The sequence below is a fragment of the Balearica regulorum genome, chromosome 21 (genome assembly GCF_011004875.1).
Source record: "Balearica regulorum gibbericeps isolate bBalReg1 chromosome 21, bBalReg1.pri, whole genome shotgun sequence".
Lineage (NCBI taxonomy): Eukaryota > Metazoa > Chordata > Aves > Gruiformes > Gruidae > Balearica > Balearica regulorum.
The window spans coordinates 6834855-6855462 of NC_046204.1; the positions used below are offsets into that span (position 1 = coordinate 6834855).

At 59.5% G+C, this 20608-nt stretch overlaps 1 protein-coding gene across 8 annotated transcripts; it reads left to right on the plus strand.

Moving 5' to 3' along the window:
* The first annotated feature begins 206 nt into the window (after positions 1-206).
* TMEM51 (transmembrane protein 51) lies at positions 207-19398 on the plus strand. Of its 8 annotated transcripts, XM_075773068.1 has the most exons (7): positions 207-1179; positions 1883-2206; positions 2677-2855; positions 3841-4911; positions 5051-5145; positions 16680-17137; positions 18164-19398. In XM_075773068.1, exons 6-7 carry the CDS (start codon positions 16797-16799, stop codon positions 18573-18575), a joined length of 753 nt encoding a protein of 250 aa, XP_075629183.1. In that variant the 5' UTR covers positions 207-1179; positions 1883-2206; positions 2677-2855; positions 3841-4911; positions 5051-5145; positions 16680-16796; the 3' UTR covers positions 18576-19398. The 8 variants fall into 8 exon arrangements, with proteins under 8 accessions (XP_075629183.1, XP_075629182.1, XP_075629186.1 ...); XM_075773067.1 differs by lacking the exons at positions 207-1179; positions 1883-2206; positions 2677-2855; positions 3841-4911; positions 5051-5145 and adding an exon at positions 7069-7160; XM_075773071.1 differs by lacking the exons at positions 207-1179; positions 1883-2206; positions 2677-2855; positions 3841-4911; positions 5051-5145 and adding an exon at positions 12963-13091.
* The last annotated feature ends 1210 nt before the right edge of the window (positions 19399-20608 follow it).

The window sequence follows — 20608 nt, forward strand, 5'->3', positions numbered from 1 at the left end:
GCGGGGTCGGGCTGTTCTGCGGGGAAAGCATCCCCTGGATCAGCTCTCCGCAGTCGGAGCCGCTTGAGATGCTCGAGCTATCATCGAGCAGGGGGATTAAAAAAAAAAAAAAAAAAAAAAAATTTCAGACAAGACGTGCAATGATTTTCTGTTTTTCAGAGGGTAGAGATGAAGAGATGTACTTTTTTTTTTTTTTTTCTTTTAACAGAAACGTCCTTCTGGGTTTGTGAGCAGCTGCAGAGCAGGTAAGAGCCACCGGAGTCTGAAATGGGGAGAGTTTGAGAATAAATAAATAAATAAATAAATAAAAATGTAGAAGCCAGCTGGCTATATAGCTCTGTCACCCACGGCTGTAACACAGTATTAATGGGAATTAAACATTGCATTAAAGTGTGACTGTCGAGAGCGACAGAGATAAGCTGGGCGCAGACCGCGGCAGGGTTTGCTGCACAAATATTTGTTTTTGCCCTTCACCTGCAGCGCGCGAGGGACGGGGTGCGGGTGCTCGCCCACCCCAGCCGTGGTTTTTAAAAACTCCGGGCGCCCATCGGCAGCTTGGGAGCACGGCAGAGCTGCGGGTGCGACACCGGTCCCGGCGTGGCTTCTGCCGCTCGCCGGTCGTAGCAGACGCTTGTCCCTGTGCCGTGGGCACCGCGCTGGCTGTGCTGGGCCGTCGCCTGGCCCTGGGGAGGGGGGGGACAGCGGTCGCTTTGTGCATCGGAGCGGGGGTGAGCGGAGGAGGCTTTGTTCCCTGCGGTCCGTGGGTGATGTCCTGGGCTGAGGGGTGTCTCCTCGGTGGCTTCGTCCCCCGGCAGCGGAGGGCAGGCAGGCCAGGGCTGCAGGAGCGTGTTTCTGCTGCGCCGCAGCTGCCTCCTGCTTGCGCCTCGGCCGTGTCCCCGCCGCAGCACGCTGCGATGCTGCCATCGTGTGAGTAGTCCACGAGCCACGTGCTGGCCTTCCACCCGTTGCGGTGTCTCCGGCCGGGAGCGCTGCAGCCAACTCGGGAAACGCAGGGCACGCCACGGCCGTCGCGGTGACCCTCGTGCACGTCGCGGCTCCCCGCAGCCGAAGGCTTGCGTGTCCAGGTGACTGCTGCTGCCCAAAGCCAACGAACCCCCCACAGCGCTCCTGGCTGAGAAGGAGACTTGCCCGTGCCACGAAGATGACGACGGCAGCCACGTAAGTGCAAGGTGAGCTACGAGGTAGTTTTTAAGACCAGGACGTGTTTATTTTAGGTCCGACTCGCGGTGTTTGTGCGCTTCGCACCAATAACTTTGTTGTGCAGACAAGAGTCAGAAATGTGTTTCCCTGGTGAGGACTTTAGACTGAAAAAGAAAAATACCCTCTCGCCGCTCCGTGCCAGGGCACGAGGTGGTGTGCCGGGACAGCCGGGGTGCCCTGCAGAGGGGGGCACCCGGGGGCCACCGCGCTCCTTTACCCCCCCCCCGGTGCATGAGCAAGCCACACCGGTCCCGGCATTGCCTCCGGGTGATGTTACAACCAAAGCGGCGTCTACCTGTCGCACCACGGCCGTGCACTCGTAACCTGCGGACCAGGAGGGGGTTTGAGAGGTTGCAGCGGGGGTGAGCCCCGGGGAGGTTTTCTTGCCCCGTTGCTGTAGGCAGGTGATCTCACCTCCCTGGGATTGATTTATTTGCATTAAAGAGTTAAGCTTGTACGTGTTAAATACCTGAATAAACGGTCGGGGTGGTTGGTGGGTTTTGAGACGTGGTCGGTCGCAGACTGCGGGTGATGGGGCTGCAGATGATGGCATCTCCCCAAATGCTGGTGTCGAGGGCTGCTGCCGCCGAGGCTACTGGTTTATTGCTCAGGATCACTGAAAGTTTGGAAATGTCCCTGTCACTTATTCCTCCATTTTCAGTGTTTTCCTTGAAGGTGAATTCTACTCTTGCCGCTCTGTGTGCGCCAAGTCGATGTTGGAAACTCCTTTCTGAGTCCTTGCCTGCGCAGCCCAGGGGACGCGGCGGTACCTGAAAGCATCCTTTGCCGCGGGCATCCCGCGTGGCCTTTGGGGCATCCCGCTCTGCCGAGCGAGCGTCGTCCCTGCGACTGTCCCCCGCTTCAGCCCCCATCGGCTTCCCGCTGCCCCACCTGATGCAGCCATGAGCACCGGCAGCGCCGCAGGCTGGGTTGCTCCGCTCCATCCAACCGGGACACTGGAGCGGCAATGAGGCCCTGTACCCAGGTACTAAGGTTTCCTTGGAGTTTTATCATCACTGGCGAGTGATTTCCCAGCATTTTCCCTTTCTCGGGCACAAGCCATCGCTCGCCATCTGCTCCTAGTTCTGCAAAGCTACGTTGAACTTCTCAGCTCTTTTAAACATCCAGGTGCACGACACCGCCGTGGCTCTTCTGTTCCAGCCCTGTCGTCCTCAAGCCCTGGATCTCATTTCCCCAAGCCCTCTCTCGTCCCGATCAAGCCGCTCGTTTCCCGGTGGCAGCACGCAGGTCACGGAGGCCCCGGGGAAAATGAAGAAGATCCTCACCCCCCTCCCACGCGTCGCGCTGGCAGCGAGGGGGTGGTTCTGCTGCCCAGCCAAGCTAAGGGCATCGCAGATGAGATGCAGGAGCCCCCAGACTGCCGCCGGGAGGAAGCAGCGGGTTACTTATTACTCTTATTGTTAATACAGCAGCTTTACTTACACGGTTTTCTAGGTTGCAGACGTGTGCGTGCTTGAAATGGCAGATGGCGACTTGGCGCAGTGGTTAGACTGGTTGTACCGGAACCGCCGTCCTCTACGCCGCGTCCCGGCAGCCCCCAGGACACCTGCTGCCTGCACCACCTCCGAAGCCCGGTCCCGCGGAGATGCCGGCAGGTCGCGTCCTCCCACCGGGTGAGCGTGGGATCGTGCCAAGCAGGAATGTGTGGAAATGCCTCCTGGGCTGCTGCTTTTCCTCTCTTTTTCCACTTGCACAGCAGGTTCCCAGCCTGCAGCCCCAGCAGGCACTCCCCAAATCGGGGTACAGACACCAAGGCACAGGGAAGAGGGATACCAGTATAGACCAGTGCGTGAGGGCTGGGAGCTGGGGTGTGAGGGTGAAGCCCTCAGCTGGGCAGGGAGCCCATCACGGCACAGGCTGGGATGGACTTTTATCCCAGGGCCAGGGTTCTGCCGTGCTCCACGTCCCCACGGGAAACGTCGGGAAAAGTGACCTGGGCTGAAGCATGGGGCCAGGATCCGGCTGGGAGCGGGTGGTCACGGCACGGCTGCCGAAGCCGGCTTGCCAGCACAGATGGCCACGGTGTGGCCGCTCCCTGGGCAGACGGTGCGGCTAGCAAATGTCGTGCTCGTGTTTACCCGTGCGCCGGCAGCCGCGGCTTCGGTTGGCGGTGCTGGGGAAGGGGCTGGATGGTGCCCCCGAGGGCAGCTCTGCGTGCGGTGTGTCGGGACTCGCCACCACGGGGGCTTTTGCGACGGGCCTGCGCCGGCTTCGCAAGAGCGTTACGATGCTTAATTAGCGCACGCAGGGCAGGATGGTTTGATTGGTGCTCAGGCTGCCCTGGGACCCTTATTTTTGTTTTCCCGTGCACGTTGCTGGTGCAGCTTTGCAGGCCGCGTGCAGAAATTCACCCTCCCCGCTGGCGACCTGCTTCTCGCGGAGGGGTGCAAGTGCCCGGGACGAGACTGTCCCCCAGCCCGGGGAGGGGGAATCAAACCTCCCCCCTCCTGAAAGGCTGCGCTGTCAGCGAGGGGATGGCTCAGGGCTTGTGGGACTGGGGAGACGGAGGGAGCAGAAACCTGAGCATCCTCCCCAGCCTGTGATGTGTAATATTTCTGGTGCTAACGAACTGTAAAAAATAACTCTCTGTATTAATAGACATACTCCATCTGGTGGCTCTGCTGACCTGACTCAAGGGGACGGGCTTTTCCCCTTTCAGGACAAACCATCTGGCTGCAGGTATCAGGAGTGGCGTGTCACCCGTAGCCGTGGGTTTGGCTCGCTGTTGGAAAGGTTTGGAGGAATCCCGGGACGTGGCTGCGCTCTGGGCTGGGCTTTGCAGTGGTGATTTTAATGTACGTGTCGAGCGCCTTCCTTTGAGCAGAAAAACACAGGAGAAAGCCGCTGGTGACGGATTTTTGCCGTTAACGCAGGGTAACGTGAGGCCCTGGCACCTCCAGCAAGCACCAGGGCATCAGATGCCCCTCTGAAAGGCCCTTCTGTTGCCCGCTGATGGCTCCCGGGGCGGCTCCTGTTCCCTCCTTGGCATTCCTGCACAAGCAAATCCTTTATCCCATATATTTGGCTGGATAAAGACCCCAAAGAGGTACCAGCCTGTCCCAGACCAGGCAGTAAGCGTTTGCAAGGGGAGATTGGAGCTGCCCTCGGATAAATACCCACACGAGTTTGACTACCGTAGCCAGGAAGGGAAATGAGCCGAAGAAATGCATGTAAACGCGTTAGCCCGCAGCAGAGGCAGGCAGGTGCGTTATCAGCCATCCAGGCTCTGCCGTCTGAGGGGCGCGAGCGAGCCCCCCGAAACGAAGGATGGGCAAACTAGCCGGGGTCAGCAGTGCCAGGGGAGAGGAGAAATGAATCTGCTCCAAAGGGAACAGCCGAGCAAAAGGAGAGATGAAATGGCTCGAGCGTGCCGACAGGGAAATGTGCAGCCGCCTCCGGCTCGCCCGGCCCTGCTGCCACGGGAAAGGCCGTTTCTGGCCGATATTCAGCTTTGCAGAGCAGGAACATGAGGAGCCGCTTTATGAATGTCCCCTCTGTGCTCACGGTCTCCAGGGCTCCTCTCCAGGGCTCGGGCTGGGCTGTCGCCACGCAGGATCAGTGACAGTCTCTGCGTGAAGTGCATTGCCCTCCCGCTTTCTCGCAGCTAACCTGCAGAGAAAACAATTCCCTGCTATAGCTACCGACTGACGGAGCTGCTTGAGACGACAGGTTTGTGCTGCAGGAGGGGAAGGAGTGGGGGAAATTTGCCTGAGCGGGTGGCCAAGCCGGAAAATGCAAAACAATCCGTACAAGGTGAAAAACCCGATATGCAGATATATATAAAATAATACGTTTGGTTTTTTTATAGCGCAGCTCTTGAAATCAGCCTTTGAAAAGAGAAGGAAGGTATCGTGAGCAGGGAAGGGCAGCGCCGCCATGCACCGGGAGGAGGAGCTGGGGCAGGTGAGTCAGTGGAAAATAACATCGGCTCCGAGCGAGCGGGATGGCGCCGGTAGGGAGAGATGCGGGGAAACGGGAGGGTTTCTACCCGGCATCCTGAGCACCGGTGTCCCCGAGGCAGGGCTGCGGCATGCTGACTCACGGGAGGGGATGTGACGAGTTGTGTTGGGTCCGTGATGGCTTTTGCCTTTGCGAAGACTTGCAGGGCTTAAGGGACAGGAAAAACTGCAGCGGCTGGTCCAGCAAGTGTGCCAATGTTGCTTTTTCACTCGTGATTGGGAAAAACCCACCCTGAGTGTCATTTCTGACAGAATTTGAGTTCTTGGTGGTGTTCATTATTACGGCTAGGTGTGAGAAGGGCCTGGAAAAACTCAAGTCCCAGTTGCTGCTGGGATGGCAGCTGGGAAGAGGTGACACGGGGCAGGGCATTAATTGCGATGCCCTGTGCCACCGCTTAGGGAGCGTGCTCCCAATTCCGCAGTTACTGTATGCATGTCACATGGACGCGTTGTTCGGTCGCGTCGTAGATACGCACGGAATGCGCAGAGGTTCCCCGCTTCCACCCTCCAGAGCAGCCCACAACCCTGCACGTAACCACGGCTGTTAATTGTTCGTTAGTAACGCCTTACCGAAGAGGGGCCAGGAGCCAGCGGGTCAGTCCCCACATTTGAGCCTGGAAAGCACGGGACTGTGGCCACAACGCCGAGGCACGTGGCCAGCAGCCCTGGTGAGGGCCGTACCCGGAAGGGCTCTTCCCGGTGAGCGGGTGGTGAACTGGGAGGGTTTATAAAGGGCAGCAGCCCCATAAAAAAGTGCTTTCCAGGCTGGTTGGGAACACAAGCCCGGCTTTGTGGGGATGTTGGCTTTGCTCTGTCGAATGGAGCGATCGGCCCCAGCCGTTGTGGTTCCTCAAAACGGGGCTTCTGCAAACAGTGCTCGGAGCTGCTTGTTTGAGGAAAGGCTCGCTCTGCTCGTTGGTAGGAGCTGGTTTCACTGCAGGTCCCTCACAAGCTGGTTTTTAAACTCGAAACAGGGGCTGCGGTGCCTGGAGCGCTGCGTAGACCCTGTTCGGAGTGGGTGAGACAACCTGCAGCCCCAGCTGTGCCCCACACCTGGAACGAGGCATGGGAAAATATGTAATTTATATATATTGCACAATGGATTGTAGGAATTGCAGTAAGTAACTGCTGCAGGAGCAGCCTCCAGGGTGCAGGGACCCCCGGGAAGCAGGCGGGCCCGGAGTCCGTCCTCTTCGTGGCCGGGTACGCAGCTAGCGTGGGAAAAGGAACAAACTTTGCTTGGTTGGCACCATAGCACATCTCTTTCCTGACTAAGCTCGTTGTTGCTGGAAGCGCAGACTTCTGGAGAAGAGGAACCAAAATCAGCCTGTGCAGTTTTCCCCCCAGACTTTCTGAGAACTTTTAGAAAATACCGAAAGAAACCACAGCTCCGGAGAGGGGATGGAGGGGAGAGTATGGTCAGGATCAGCCCGGCCAGGTTAATGCGATGTAAAGGGCTTCCAGGAGAGCAATTACCCTCCTCTGCCTCTTCTCGGGTGGGGGTCTGCTGGGCGGTCTGTAATTACCCACTGCCGGGGAGATCCACAGCTGGAAGCGGGGCGAGAGCCCCCCTGCCCCCCGGGGCCTGCTCCCCCCCGGGGCCTGCCCCCCCCTGCCCCCCCCGGCCTGCTCCCCCCCTGCCCCCCGGTGCCTGCTCCCCCCTGCCCCCTGGGGCCTGCCCGCCTGCTCCCCCCTGGGGTCTGCCCGGCTGCTCCCCCCTTGCCCCCCGGGGCCTGCCCGGCGCGGGGGTCTCCGCTGCTCTGAGGTGTCTCCTCGCTCCTGGCCCTCTCCAGTCTCCCGGTTTTCAGCGCGGGTTCCCGCTGCGGGCGGGCCGGACCGGGCAGAGCGCTGCCCCCCGCCGGGGCCGGGCCCTGGAAGCACCGCCCCGGGAGGGCAGGGAAGGGCAGGGCCGGGCAGGGCCGACCGGCCCGGGAGGGACCCGCCGCCGCCGCCGGGGAGGTACGTGGGGCCGGGCCGGGGGCGGCGAGGGGGGATCGGACCCCCTGCCCCGGGACGGGACCGGGGCGCTGGAGCGGGCTGGGCTCGGTCCCGCCGGGCCGGGGGACCGGGACAGGAGACGGGACCGGGAGCGGGTCGGAGCCAGGAGCGGGCCGGGGTCGGTCCCGCAGCGCCCGGGGCGGGGGATGGACTGGGTCCGGCTCAAACCCGGGACAGGACCGGGCTGGAGCCAGCCCCGGTGGGGTTCTGTCTGCTCGTACCCGCCGGGCCCCCCGCCCCGGGGCAGCTGCCTGGGGCTGGTTCCTGCCTGGCCGGGGGCTGTGAGAGCAGCACCCAGCTCACGGAGGGGCTGCGGGGGAAACATCCCCAGAGCGGGGGGGGGGGGGCGAGGGTTGGGGCCCTCCGGGTTTGAGGAGCGGCGACGTCGTGGGGGTCAGTCCCTGCTGTCACCCCTTCGTGACGTGTGGGCTTGGGGCGCCTCGTTGGCCCCCGCGGGTCCCAGGAGCAGGGAAAAGAGTAGCCGTCTTTTTGGGAAGGATCATCTCAGCGGTGAGAGAAGGGGGGGGGGGGTTTGTGTGAGATGAGCCCCCCGCCAAACCCGGCGGTGTCTTTGCGGCCGGTTCCCACGGATGGCAGCGTGACAGGGCAGTCACGTATCGCGAGCCCATCGCTCAAAGACGTCAGTCGTCGGGAAGGTGTAAGGGACGGAGTGTGCGTGAGTCTGTTTGGAAAGCAAACAAAGAGAAGGAAACCTGTGCAGGGCCGGGCGATGCCAGGTGGTTTATGAACTAAACGCCGGTCAGTGGCGTTTCTGTTCTTCCTATTGTGCCATTACCGCAAAAAGAAAGAGCGGCTTGGAGCTTTGAAGGGCTCCGGCAAATCTGGGAACGTCTCCCGAGAGTTGGTTTAGAAAGAAATCCCACCGTGAAAGCGAGTCAGCAACTGCAGCGGGTGCAGCCGCAGCCCCCTGTGTGCGCGGTTAGTCACCCTAGGTGTGCGCCGGGTGGGCACACCCTCCTGCACCGCGCTTTTGGGACGCGGCCCGTGACAGGCGCAATTATTTTAGGAAGCTCTTATCTCTGTTGCAATGATTTTTTTCTGTGTTGTCTTGAGGAGCAAGGGAAGAACTGTCATCTCCTTGGGTTACGAAGGCAAGGTCGGGTAGGAAATCCTGGGAGGTGGGTGTTTCTCAGGTGGGTGTTGTTTCTCGGGGGCTGCGACTTTCGGTAGCCCCGTGCCGGCGGCAGGGAGGGGAGGAAGCCTGCCTGCCGCGCTCCACCTGCACTGAGCCAGGGCCTCTTCCACAGCTTCTTGCCAGGCTTTGAGCACCGGGACTCGTATCTGCTGGGGGATGGAATACTGACGTTAGCGCTGACAGCTTTCCTGAGGTGGTTTTTTCCTCTAAGCCAGCTCTTTGTGTGCGTATCGGGTGCGCTCCCAGTGTGTGTCTCCTCCCTACTGACTTTTAAAAAAGGGCTCGGGAGTCACAGTACACCCAGCAGCACCGGTGCAATAGAAGTAGATTGGGGTGCCTTGCTGCTGCGGAGGTTGCACGCGAGGGAAACCCCTGAGGAGAGTCACCCGCATCCTGGTGAAGCTCCCCGGGTTTGGGGGAGCAGCGTCTGCCGTCAGCAACATGTCTCGAACCAGTTGTCTTGCAAAGACATTGGTATTTGGTTTTTGGAGGTGATGTGGTGGGGTCGAGCATCTCTGAGCCCGGCATAGCCCGGTCTGTTGGGAAGCATGGCCGCGTGAGCAGAAATCAGCAGTTCTGTGAGCACATCCCGTGTGAGACCGGCTGCCCTCAGCTCTGCGTGGGGGAGCCTGGGGGAGGTGAAGCTGTGTGGTCCCCTGGTGTGGTCCCGGCTTTCAGCTAACAGGGTCCAGCTGCTGCTGGGCTTTCAGGCTCCGTAAAGCTCTTCCAGCACAGACCTCAGCCACTGCTCGGTGGGATGCAGTACCTCTAGGACATAGCCGAGCATCCCGCAGCCACCCAAGGCCCTGGACATCTCGGCGCGATGGCCAGAAAGGGAATCCTCTCAGCTGGCAATGAGGAATGCGTGGGTGTGGGGCTGGTGAGCCCAGCCCTCAACTGAAATGACTCGGAAGTATGTGAGATGCCTTTGATTTTACCTGTGGGTAATTACATGGGTGGGAAAATCCTTAGGAAGGGAAGTGCCTGGGGAAGGAGGAACATTTGGCCTTGGTGCCTTGAGGACAGCTGAGTGTTGGCGATACTCGGTGTAGCTCGGCGCCGCGGTGAAGGCTGCAGTGCCGTAAGGTGCTGCCCACAGCCACGCTCCCACGGAGATCCCGGGAGGCCGGGGCTGGGCAGGGCTGTCTGCCGGCACTCCCAGCCGGAGCCCTGGAGGAGGGATCCCTCTAGCAGCCTGAGTATGTGTCTGTCTCCCAAATGTGTTTCTTGTTCCCAGTGTATTTCTTAGGTGGAAACTGGCCAAGCAGCTGAAAATCCTGCGTGAGCTGTGCAGGTAGCGTGCAGTGGCATAATCCCCCGGCAAACCTCTATCCCGATCAAAATTCCTGTGCCCGCCTCACTAAACACTGCTGCTTTGTGCCTGGCTGCCGCGCGTCGCTTGGCTGCCCAGCCGGCTCCATCTCTCCCTTTCTGCCCTGTTGGCTCCTCTCTGCCATCTGCGGCAGGTTTTGTTTGCGGGTCTTACTCGTTGGAGAAGGCTGTTTGGAAAGGACGATGAGAGAGGCGATGCCGCGTCGGGGCGCAGCGAGACGAAGGACGTCGCTGAAATTGCAGGCTGAGGATGAGGAAGGCGGCGCTGGCGAGGCCGATGGCAGCACGGTGTCCCGGGCTAGTGGCTTGCAGCGAGGGGAGATAGGGCTTGGGGGGCTCCCGTGGTGTGACAGGAGCTGCTTAAAGCACTCCAGGAGGGCTGGGAAGTGCTCTGAGGCAGTGGGAATGCCGGATTTGGCTTTGGAAGACATCAGAAGGGCAGATGGACCGTGTCCACAAGCGCTGAAAGGCGCCGAAAGAGAACGTGTTATCAGGCACGGAGAGGGTGCGAGGTCACAGACCAAAAGCCAGGGAAAGGCAGCTGGGAGGGTAATGGCTTTGTCTCGGCAGGAAACAGCAGATTAGGAAAACTTAAAAAGCCAAAACCAAACACAAAGGTGCAAAGTAGAGTCAAAAGGAAGGCAGGAAGGAGACAAAGTCAAAGCGCTGGGATTTTCCCAGGCTGACGTGTGCTTTCCCAGGCCTGGGTGCGCAGGGTGGGCTGGCAATTCAACTCCCTTTTCTAGCCCCAAGAGAGGAAAATGCCCCAAACCACCCCCCCCACCTCTGCTTCAGTAAAGTCTGACCCAAAGGTGTTAGGCTGGCACTAACTACGTGTGTGAGCCGGGCTCGGGAAAAGCCACGGGACGCTGTTTGCAGAGCGGGCTGGGACACGGCAAGGGCTCGCTGACCTCCGGCGCTGCTGTGAGTTGGTGCCGGCACGGTCTCGGTGGCTGCGGCAGCATTATCCCCAGGAATAAATGGCAACGTCCCTAAATATAAATTTAAAAGGACTCTGAGTCCATTACTGGTTTGCAGCAAGCACTGCTCTGATGGCCCTAATGAAATTACAGGGAGAAAAAGAGTCTGGAAGGCAGTTTCTCATACCTCGATGATAAAGTTCAAGCTAATGGCTGTCTGCCGCATGATGACGATTAGGACTCGGTAGATACGGTTGCTGTGGCTTGCGTGATCTGTGCCAGTTCTTAAACCGGTGCCGGCTCAATCGCCCGCCGGTCCCTGGAGTTGCGAAGAATGCAGTGGTGGTGGCAGATGCCTTCAGCTGGAGAAGGGCCGGGCGCTGCGTTGTGCGAATGGGACGTTTTGCGAGCCCCGTCGCTGTTATTCCATGGGTGTCAGCATGGCTCCGGTAGCCGCGGCAGCAGGCCGGGTGGATTGCAGCATCCTGAGCCCGGGAGCGGGCCGGGCAGCCTTTGCTTTCCCGTGACACCCTCGTTTTGCAGGAAGCCGCAGCGCCGGAGGTCCCGGGCTCCCCTCCAGGGTGGGCTGGCGCCGGGACGGGGGAAGCGCCTTATGCAGAGTTTTAGGAAAACACTGCTGGTCGCCTGGTGCTGTCTGCAAGAGTGCAATTGAGGAGTCATTGTTAAAAATAAAATGAAAGAGATGGTGAAATAGCTCTTAAAATGTCTGTAGGGAATGCAGGGAGTGATGAATGTGGGTGCATTCCTGTACGCTCTTGGCAGGGAGCTTAAGCAGCAAAATGTGGCAAAGCCCCGATGGCCTGCGTGGGGCTGTCTCTCCGGGTCTCTCTATTCCCTGGTGAGATGCTCTATAACGGGCTGGGTACGAGCCCAAATGAACAGGAATTGGGTAAATCGGCAGCAATGCTGCTTTTCCTGGCTCAGTGTCTCTCTCTGGGTGTTTCTCTCCCCGCTGGGCCAGGGGAGTTCCCCGCATCCCCTGAGCCGCATCTGGCCAGACACAGCCCTGCTGCTGGGAGCACGTGTGACTTGGGCAGCGAGAAGGGCCAAAAAAAAAAGGAGAAATTATCGCCTGGGTGCTGACCTGTTGGTTTTCTGACTCCGCGTGGGGTTTTGTGGAACGAGGGCTCCGAGCAAGGTTACTGCCGCCGCAGGAACCAGCTGGTGAGGATGTGCTGCGGTCACCGATTAGCAGGAAGGTGGTTAACGAGAGGGCTGTCTGGGCGTAAGCGTGAAGACGGAGGTAGCACCTCGCGTGCTGGAGCTGCTGCGGAAGAGCGGCTGCGGGGCTGGGTGTCCCCGGTGCCGTGCAGAGAGGTGAAGCCCAGCCTGGCTCGGCGTTACCCCCATCTCTGATCGTCTCCGGGCTCGCCCGACCCAGGGGACTTTGTGCCCCATGTCCAGAGGGTGTAAAGCTCTCTGGAAATGCCCACGCGTGAGCGGCTGATCTCCGGTGTGTTGAGGATGGCCGTTGAAAGGAGCCGGAGGACCTTAGGGCTGTAACTTGGGAAGTGGTGGGCGCTGAACCGCCGCCAGCCCCGGGAGCAGCTTGGGAAGAGGGAGGGCTGTGGTTCTGGTCATCAGATATAAGCGGACGTGCAGCAGGTTCTAGGCTCTTTGGGTGTTTGGAGAATAGATTTTAATTCCCCCCCCCAAAAAAAACTCCTAGAAAATTAGTCTTGTGTTTTCTGCCTGGCGCTGGAATTGCACGCTGGCTTTCAGAGGCAGACTCCAAAGGGACATGTCTCTCTGTGGCGTCATGCTTCGAACCGTGCAACGTGCGCTGCCTCCACGGGAGCGAGGAAGCCCTGGGGCTCAGTGCGAGTGCGAGCTCATCCCGTGCCCTGTGACTGCATCGGGGTTTGACCCGTTCCCTGAACTGCAGACTCATCTCTGTGATCCCATGACAAAGGTGTTGCTGCTGGAGTGGGAAGGTGATGGCATGGGAGGGGAAAATCCAAAGGTTGCGGAGGGCAGAGGAGCGTCCGTGCCGCCGTGGGCAGCGATGGGTGTCGTGCTTCCTCGTGAGTCACCCCGGCGGGGTTGGCGTTTCACCGCAAGCACCGAGACGTGGAGCATGGTCGGTGGGGGGGGGGGGCCCATGTCCCCATGGTGGGACCGTTGTTGCGGAGGGCTGGTGTGTCCCGCAGAGGGGAAGATGCTATCTGCTGCCGCCCCGCCTGGCTGCCGGTGCCAAAAGCCTTTGGGGCGCGTTGGCGTGCCGTGCTGGAGAAAGGGCTTATCCCGAGCCCTCCCGTGCCAGATTAACGATTGGGAAAGTCTCAAAGCGTCCCTTGGCCCCGGCAGCCTGCAGAGGTGCGGGAAGCCCGGCCGAGCGCGGAGGCGGCGCAGGTGCCCCTGGCTTGGCAGCTGCGCCGGTGGAGTTTAATGATTTGGAGATCCTGGTGTAAATCATTGCCAGTGCGGCGCAGGGCCGCAGGCGTGCGTGGGAGGGGGACGAAGGTGGGTCTGGCTGCAGGGAAGACGCCATGCTGCAGCTGGAGGGAAGGGGACACGGGCAGGGGGGGCTGAGGGGGGCTCGCGGCCCGACGGAGGGCTGAGGATGGCGATGGAGCCCCAGCGAGCTGGGGGGCGGCAAGAAGAGAGGAGGCTCGCAGGAAATGGTGTAAGGATGGTGAGTAAGCGTCGGGCACTCGGGGCTTTGCACAGTAGGAGAGCGCTCTGGAGCGGTTTTGGTAAACAAATTGGGGGAAATCATGGTGGAAAAATCCCTCGGGGATTATTAGACTGCTGTAACTGCAGAGCAGGGAACGTCCCTGTTGCTGGGCCGGGGAGGCCGGCACTGCGTGCGTGCTGCTCGGGACGGCCACAGTAGATGCCGCCTCAGAGATGCAGTATCAGCCACAGCGAGATTTTGGGGGTGACTTGGTGGTTGTTTCTGGGCTGCCCTGAACCCTCAAGTTGTGGCACCCTTTCGCTGCGCTGGCCGGTGTCCGTCTCGGTGATGCCACCTCTGCTGCTCCAGACAGCGCCGGGGATGCTGGACCCGCGACAGCGATAGCAGCAGCTCCCTTCTCTGGCCGCTGACGTCAGGGCGCCGGGGTTATTGCTAAAGCAGCGATAGGAGTGTGCTCTGGAAAGCCAAAAGAAGGGCTAATTCAATGGAGAGACGGACTTGTATGTCAAGTCTCCCGCTGTAATCTGATTTTCCCGGGCTGCAGGGCACCACAGCGAGGGATCTGCGTAAAACTTTCAGGCACGGAGATGATGTAGAAGCTGAAATCCTGCCCGCTTCTAAGGCTGAGGTGCCCAAGGCAAGCCAGAGAGATCAGGAACAGGCACAGAGGTTTAACCACCACGGGGAAACGTTACCAGCCCCGCGTGTTTTCTGTGCGTGCAGCGTTGTTTCCCTGCCCCAAACCCATCGGAGCAGTTGGCAAGCGAAATCTCGGCTGGCTAATGGCCGTTTGTGCAACGCTTCGCCAAACAGCACGGGAGCCCGTTTGTATAACTAGGTAAGGGAAGAACCCCGCAGCCGCCCGTACGGCCACGGTCAGAAGACCCAAAATGAGAAGCAGAGGGGCTGAGAAATCAGAGCAGGGGGTCGGTGGCTGTGGTAAAGGTGATACAGGGCTTTGTCCTAAGAAGGGGCTCAGGTCTGTTAGCGGGGCTCGGAAGAGGCGTCTTACTCCTGCTCTGCGCGCTGGAGCTCTCGGGCAGGGAGAACCGCTGCGAGCGCAGAGCGAGGGCCTGGTTTTGGTGTGGCAATCTCACGCCTGGAGATGAAGCGGGACAAGTGCCGTGGGGGGGAAGGCGTCCCGTAGCGGGGGCCTCTCGGAAATCAGAGGGAGCCGTTTGTTTGGGAAGCGTGGGACGCGGGCAGCACGTGGCCCGCCGGGGCTGGGCAAAAAGCCATCGCGTGTGCTGACCTCCCCCCCAGCACGCTCGGTGCCCCGCTGGCAGGGGCAGGCAGGACGGGCAGGACGCGGGCAGGCAGAGAGTGGAGACTTTGTGTAGGAGGGCAGAGGCTGCTCCCGGCGGCCGCAGGCTCAGGAGCGCTCAGGTAGAGCGGGCTGCCGAGATGCGATTGCTCTCGGGGTGGTGGCGAGGACGTTTTGTTCTGGCGTAGCGTTTGCTGCATCCTCAGCAGCCGCTCGCTGGGACCTTTAAGCTGAAGGAGGGTCGATTTAGATTGGACGTCAGAAAGAAATTCTTTACTGTTAGAGTGGTGAGGCCCTGGCACAGGTTGCCCAGAGAGGTTGTGGATGCCCCATCCCTGGAAGTGTTTAAGACCAGGTTGGATGGGGCTTTGGGCAACCTGGGCTAGTGGAGGGTGTCCCTGCCCATGGCAGGGGGGTTGGAACTAGATGGGCTTTGAGGTCCCTTCCAACCCAAACCAGTCTGGGGTTCTATGAATTCAAGCCAGGGGCAGGTCGGGGGGGGCAGGAGATGCCTTCCCCGAGGGGCAGACAGTGCCACACGGCAGCAGCCCAGCCCTGGCTCTGGCAGCGGGGCTGGGCATGGCGCTGAGCCGTGCCACGGGGAAGGGTAGGCTTGCCCCTGCCTGCCTGCCGGCGGCTCCGGTCGGGCAGGGCTCGGCAGCTCGCGTTCGCTCGATAACCCCTGACAAAGCACGGGAGCGAAGACTTTGGCCCTGCTCGGGTCCACGCGAATGCCAGCAGCCCCGACGCGGGGCCAGGGCTGTGTCTAACGGGGCTGGGACACCCCTCGGTGAGCTTCCACAGCAGTGCCGGGGCACGGGCGGCGAGTGGGCTGCGATGGGGAGGTCGCTCCGCGGGTTTCCCCTCTCCTCTCCGGGCTCGCGTGCGTGTCTTTTCCTGCAAGCGGCCGGAGCTGGTCTGTTTTCTGGGAACGCTGGTTTGTTCTGGCCCTTGACCCTTGTGCTCAAGCTAAACAAGCAAACGTGAAGCTCGGGACCATTGAACTGGATGGTTACGCTGAAGGGCGAGGCTGTGTACGGGGACAGCACGCAGCAGCAGCAGCACGTCCAAGGGTGACTTCTAGCCGCCGGGGAGAAAAGGAGAAAGCCCTGGCACGTTGGCGCAGCCGCACACCGGTTTTGGCACGTGCGTGAGGCCGCAACGGAGGCGGCTGTGAGGCTGGCTCGGGGGACAGCGGGGGAGCTTTGCTGCAGGGATCGGAGGTACTCGCCCCCAGTTAGTAAGAAGGGTTTGCGCTGGCAGCTGCTGTCTTGGCAAGCCGAGGTCAGGGAGGCGAGCAGCCAGGAGATGCAGTTCCCCGTGTTTATTTTTGGAAAGCGAGCGCATCTGGTCCTGGCGACTCAGAAGATGCAGATGTTGAGTCGAGGCGGTGGAGGAGGAGGAGGAGTTGCCACCCGTGGTCCGGCTGGTTGGGAACAACGGTGCTCAGACAGCCCCGAGCCTGCTGCGATCAGCGGGATGCGGCCACGGGGCTCGTCGCCAGCGTGTGTTCCTCCAGGGTGGGCGAGCGCTGGCCAGAAGCAAGCGAAGGACACTTGATTTTGGAGCAGCCCTCGCAGGCAGCAGCCGGGGGAAGCCACAGAGTTGGCTTGGCTGGGAGAGCTGCGATTTTGCTTTCCCTTCTCCAGGCGGGGAGGCGTTGCAAGGCGGGCAGCCAGTGCCACAAGCAGCCCAGCTCCATCTCGAACAGGGGAAAAGGAGAAGTTGTACAGCTCGAGATTTGTTTCTGAGCAGTTCCTGCTTAGTTTGGACGGACAGAAGCTAAAGCAGCGCAGCTCCATCGAGCGTGGGGCGTTTCTCTAAGCAGTGGGATTGAGATTGGTGCTGGGAAGGGGTCAGTTATTGCGCTCCTAAGGACGGTCAGTCTAAGTCCCTAGCAAATGTTAGCAGTAATTTGGTTCTTTTCTAAGGTCAGTGGAAATTACAGCAAAGGATCGCAATGAGAATCGCCAGCAAGGACCCTGCTGCCGACTGTCGCCTTCTATCCTGACGTGCTCTCCGCAGGCGCGGTGGAATTAGATTTCCAGCATTAGCGGAACGAGACGATGTTATTGTGGCCACTGAAACGGTAGCTGTGTGGCGCTCACGTCCCGCCGTGCACTAACTGTCACTTTCGGTCTCTTCCCAGAGCTCGCCGCCTGCCGTGGGAGAGGACCGCACGCATGCTAGCAGGCCTGCGCCCGTCCCGACCCGAGCCATGCTGTAAGGTGGGGGCAGCCCGGCCGGCCAGCCAGCAGCAGGAGCGATGGCCCAGTCTCGGGCCAACGGCTCGCACTACGCCCTGACGGCGATAGGGCTGGGGATGCTCGTCCTCGGCATCATCATGGCCGTCTGGAACCTCGTCCCTGGCTTCGGCCCTGCCGACAAACCCACCGCCCACGCCGGGAACAGCAGCAAGCCCGACCGCGGCACCGGGGGCATTTTGAAGAGCAAGACCTTCTCGGTGGCGTACGTGTTGGTGGGGGCGGGCGTGCTGCTGCTGCTGCTTTCTATCTGCCTGAATATCCGGGACAAGAAGAGGCAAAGCGAAGACATCGCTTGCGTACAGCACCAGGCATCTGCAGAGCCCTCGCACCAGGAGGACAGGTGAGCCTTTCCGGGGAAAAAGGGAGCGGGATCGAGTGTAGGAATGAAACAAGAGCAGTTAGTCAGCTTCGAGGAGATAGGAGCGAGGAGAGTAAGGTTGATAGCAGCGTGTGCTAAAGTAAAGGCAAGGGTTAAAGTATCCTTTGGAGATCAGGATGGAATGACTCCAGCTGGATTTATGGTGCTGTAGGTTGCTGGTGTGTGAGCCGGGGTGCAGATGGAGCCGTGGCTAAGCCAGCCTTGCTGAGACGTGCCACTCCTTGCTTTGTCAGTACACGAGCAGCGTGCCGAGAGGCGATGCCGGGAGCGGTGGTTAATGGTTAACGCAGGAGAGCAGGATGGCTGCTGCAAGCTGGGCGAGGGGCTGTGGAGGGAGAGGAGCGGGAGACGCAGGGTGTGCTGTCTTGCTGGGCACAGCTGAGGTGCCCAGCAGCCTTCCAGCTGCAGCAGCGGCTGGATGTGGAGTTTAGACCCGGTGAAAGTCTTCAGGGTTCTCCTGTTTGCTCGGGGAACTCCGCCGAGCAGAGCAAAGGCTGCTGCTGCGGCGGGCACGGTCGGAACAAACACAGAAGTCCCCGGCCGTCTCGGCGGTGTGGGGAATCGGTGCGGTGCCCGGTGTGGGCCGTGCCTGTGCAGAGGGGTAGGGTTGACACCCAAGCCGAAAGATATGGGAATGGCAAAGACAGAGAGCAGTGATGTCCCCTGGAAAGGTACTTTGTTTTGTCGAGGGGCGAAGGCAGTGTTCTGCTGGGGTGGGGGAAGAGATTACTGCTGTGCAATGTCTGAAGAGGTTTTGTGGGCAAAGGGAGCGATGGTCAAAGACAGACGTACGTCGCAAGGAAATAGAAACGTGTCTGAAATCAGAGGCAGGGAGGTGAACCGTTCTGGCAAGCTGAAAGGAGCTGGTGTATAATGTAGAAGTGCAAAGAATTTGTTTGGGTGGTTTTGCTTTTGATTCTCTGCTCCCTGCCCCTAGTGAAGCTGAAACGATGTGCTACTGATAGTCTTCATGTGTTCCCCCCCTAGTCAAGAAGAGGATGAAGACGTGTCTTCCCAGTACTACGTCCCCAGCTACGAGGAGGTGATGAACGCGGGCTACTCTGAGCCCAGAGACTTGGACAGGAGCAACAGGATCAGCATCTCCCTGCCCTCCTACGAGTCACTGGCAGGGCTCGACGAAAGCACCCAGCCGCCGGGAGCCGCCGGCGTGGAGCCCGGCACGGAGCGGCAACCCAGCCGGCACAACTCGCGCCTGAGCAAGCGCCTGAAGCCGCTGAAGGTCCGGAGGATCAAGTCGGAGAAGCTGCACCTGAAGGACATCAGGCTGAACCTGGCAGAGGGGAACAGCACCGCCCCTATCACGATAGAGCCGCTGACCCCTCCGCCCAAGTACGAGGAGATCCAGGACAAAGTACCAGAGAGCCAGCAAATGACTTAAGAGGAATCTGTGATGCTGCTGGGTTGGTTTTTTGGTTTCTTTTGGGGTTTTTGTGGTTTTTGGTTTTTGTTTTTTTTTTTAAAAAAAAAAAAAAAGGAAAACAACCGCGCTAAGAGGGGCTTGGTCTGCGGGCGCAGAAGCGGTCGGGGCTCCCTGGAAGCTGCGATGTGGAGGACACAAAGGGTACGTAGTGCTGCGGCACAACGACAGGACAAGTTTTCCCCAGGACAGGGTTTAACAAAAGACCGTGGGGACAGAAAGCTGAATGCCAGTAGGTCTGCTGCTCTGAAGGAAATGAAGGCTGCAAGTGCCGAAAGTGTAATTTATGGTGTTTTACATAAGGACTAGCCAACGTATCTTCTCGCCCCTTGTGCCAGTAAGACTTTTCCAAGCCACCAAACTGATACCGAACAAGGATTTTTTCCAAGCGGAAAAGGGCACCGCTCCTTTTTTTGGGTGCCTTTTTTTTTTTTTTCTGAGTAAGGGAAACAGCGTTGCCAGAGCAGCGCTGCAGCTTTTCCCCGCTCCCATCTGGGGCTGGGATGGTGGCCAGCCCCGACTCCTGCCAAGGTCTGTGCTTGCTGGTGGGAAGTGGGCTGAAACGGGCCCTGCGCTCCTCGGGGAGAGGCTGGATTTCTCGCCTGGGTTGCTTTCCACGTTGTGTTTTGCACTCCGATGCGACGGGGCGATCCGTTTGAGGCGAAGCAGATAAATCCAGGGGGATGGGAGCTGAGCGCGCCGCTGCCAGGAGGTGTGCAGGGTGAAATGCCCGCGGAGCATGCTGTGTGAGCAGACCTGTACTAAATAAATATTTTGTACACTGTGTTTGTGTGTGCGCGCGCTTGTGTGTGGTTGGCCTTTGCCGAGGTTTGCAAGCCGGAGCGGTCTGAAATCGGTCGGCTGTTTTAGGGCAGATGCTGCTCCACGAGCATCCCAGGCTTCCAGCAAAGCGATCGATGACAAAGTCGTCAGCGTATTCAGCCACGGGCTCCCTCACACGGTCTGAATTTTGATGGTGTGGGGTACGGAGCAGAATCCTCCGTGAATTTGGAGCACGTGTCGGCGTAGCCAGGCTGTCCTCTGCCTCTGGGCTGCCGGTACGGACGTGGCTCTGTTGGTATGATGCTGATACTGATGCAGCTCCGGAGCGTTCAGCAGAGGTTGACCCAGCAGTATGGTCGATGTAAGGTGTGAGGGAAGTGCAAGTGCCCAAAATGAAGACAAAGAAGAGATGCTGGTCCAAATCTGTATAACAGTTTCCTCCTAGTAGCTCTTATTTCATATTGCATATCCTAATTTCTGTTGTTGTGTCACAGGAATTTTGCTTTGCTGTGCCCTGAGGCGTGATCTCAGATGGGCAAAATAACATTGTTAAGGGACTCCCTTATTGAAGAGAAGAAAAAAAATAATAGTAGAAGAATATACCCCAGATTGAGGGATTTGGGGTGGAGGGGTCCCATGCAGTTCTTGTTGAGAAGGTGGCGAGGTGCTGCGGCTCCTCGGAAGTTGTGTGTGCCCCTAAGAGCTGGCCCGCAGCTGGAGGCAAGGTGTGAAGCCCTCGCTCCCTGGTGAAGAGACGCGGAAAATCTGGTTTAATAAAGCAAAGCTTTTAGTCTGAGCAGGTGGGAGTCGAAGTTTCATCGAGCTGCTTTGCCAGGAATTCCTGTTTAACAAAACAGACCGGCACACGTAGCATCTTTTCCGATGTCACATGTAGAAAAAAAAGCTGAAAAAATGACGTAAAGCACAGTGACTGCAGTGAAATGGGCTGTGACTAACAGAGTAATTACGCCAGAAGCGCCCGAATGGCTAACGAGCATCTCCGGCTACTTGCATACCTGTCCTCTGACGGTGTTTGGAAAGCAGAGCGAGACGTGGGATGCCGGGAAGTGCGAGCGCTCCCATGGCTGTGACCGTCACTGTCCTGGGACGGCTCGTCCCCATGGGCACTGTAATATATTGTAAGGGAATGGTGATTCCTGCAGGCGAGGCTGATGGAGAAGGAAGGGGAGAGCGCAGCCGTGTCCTCCGCG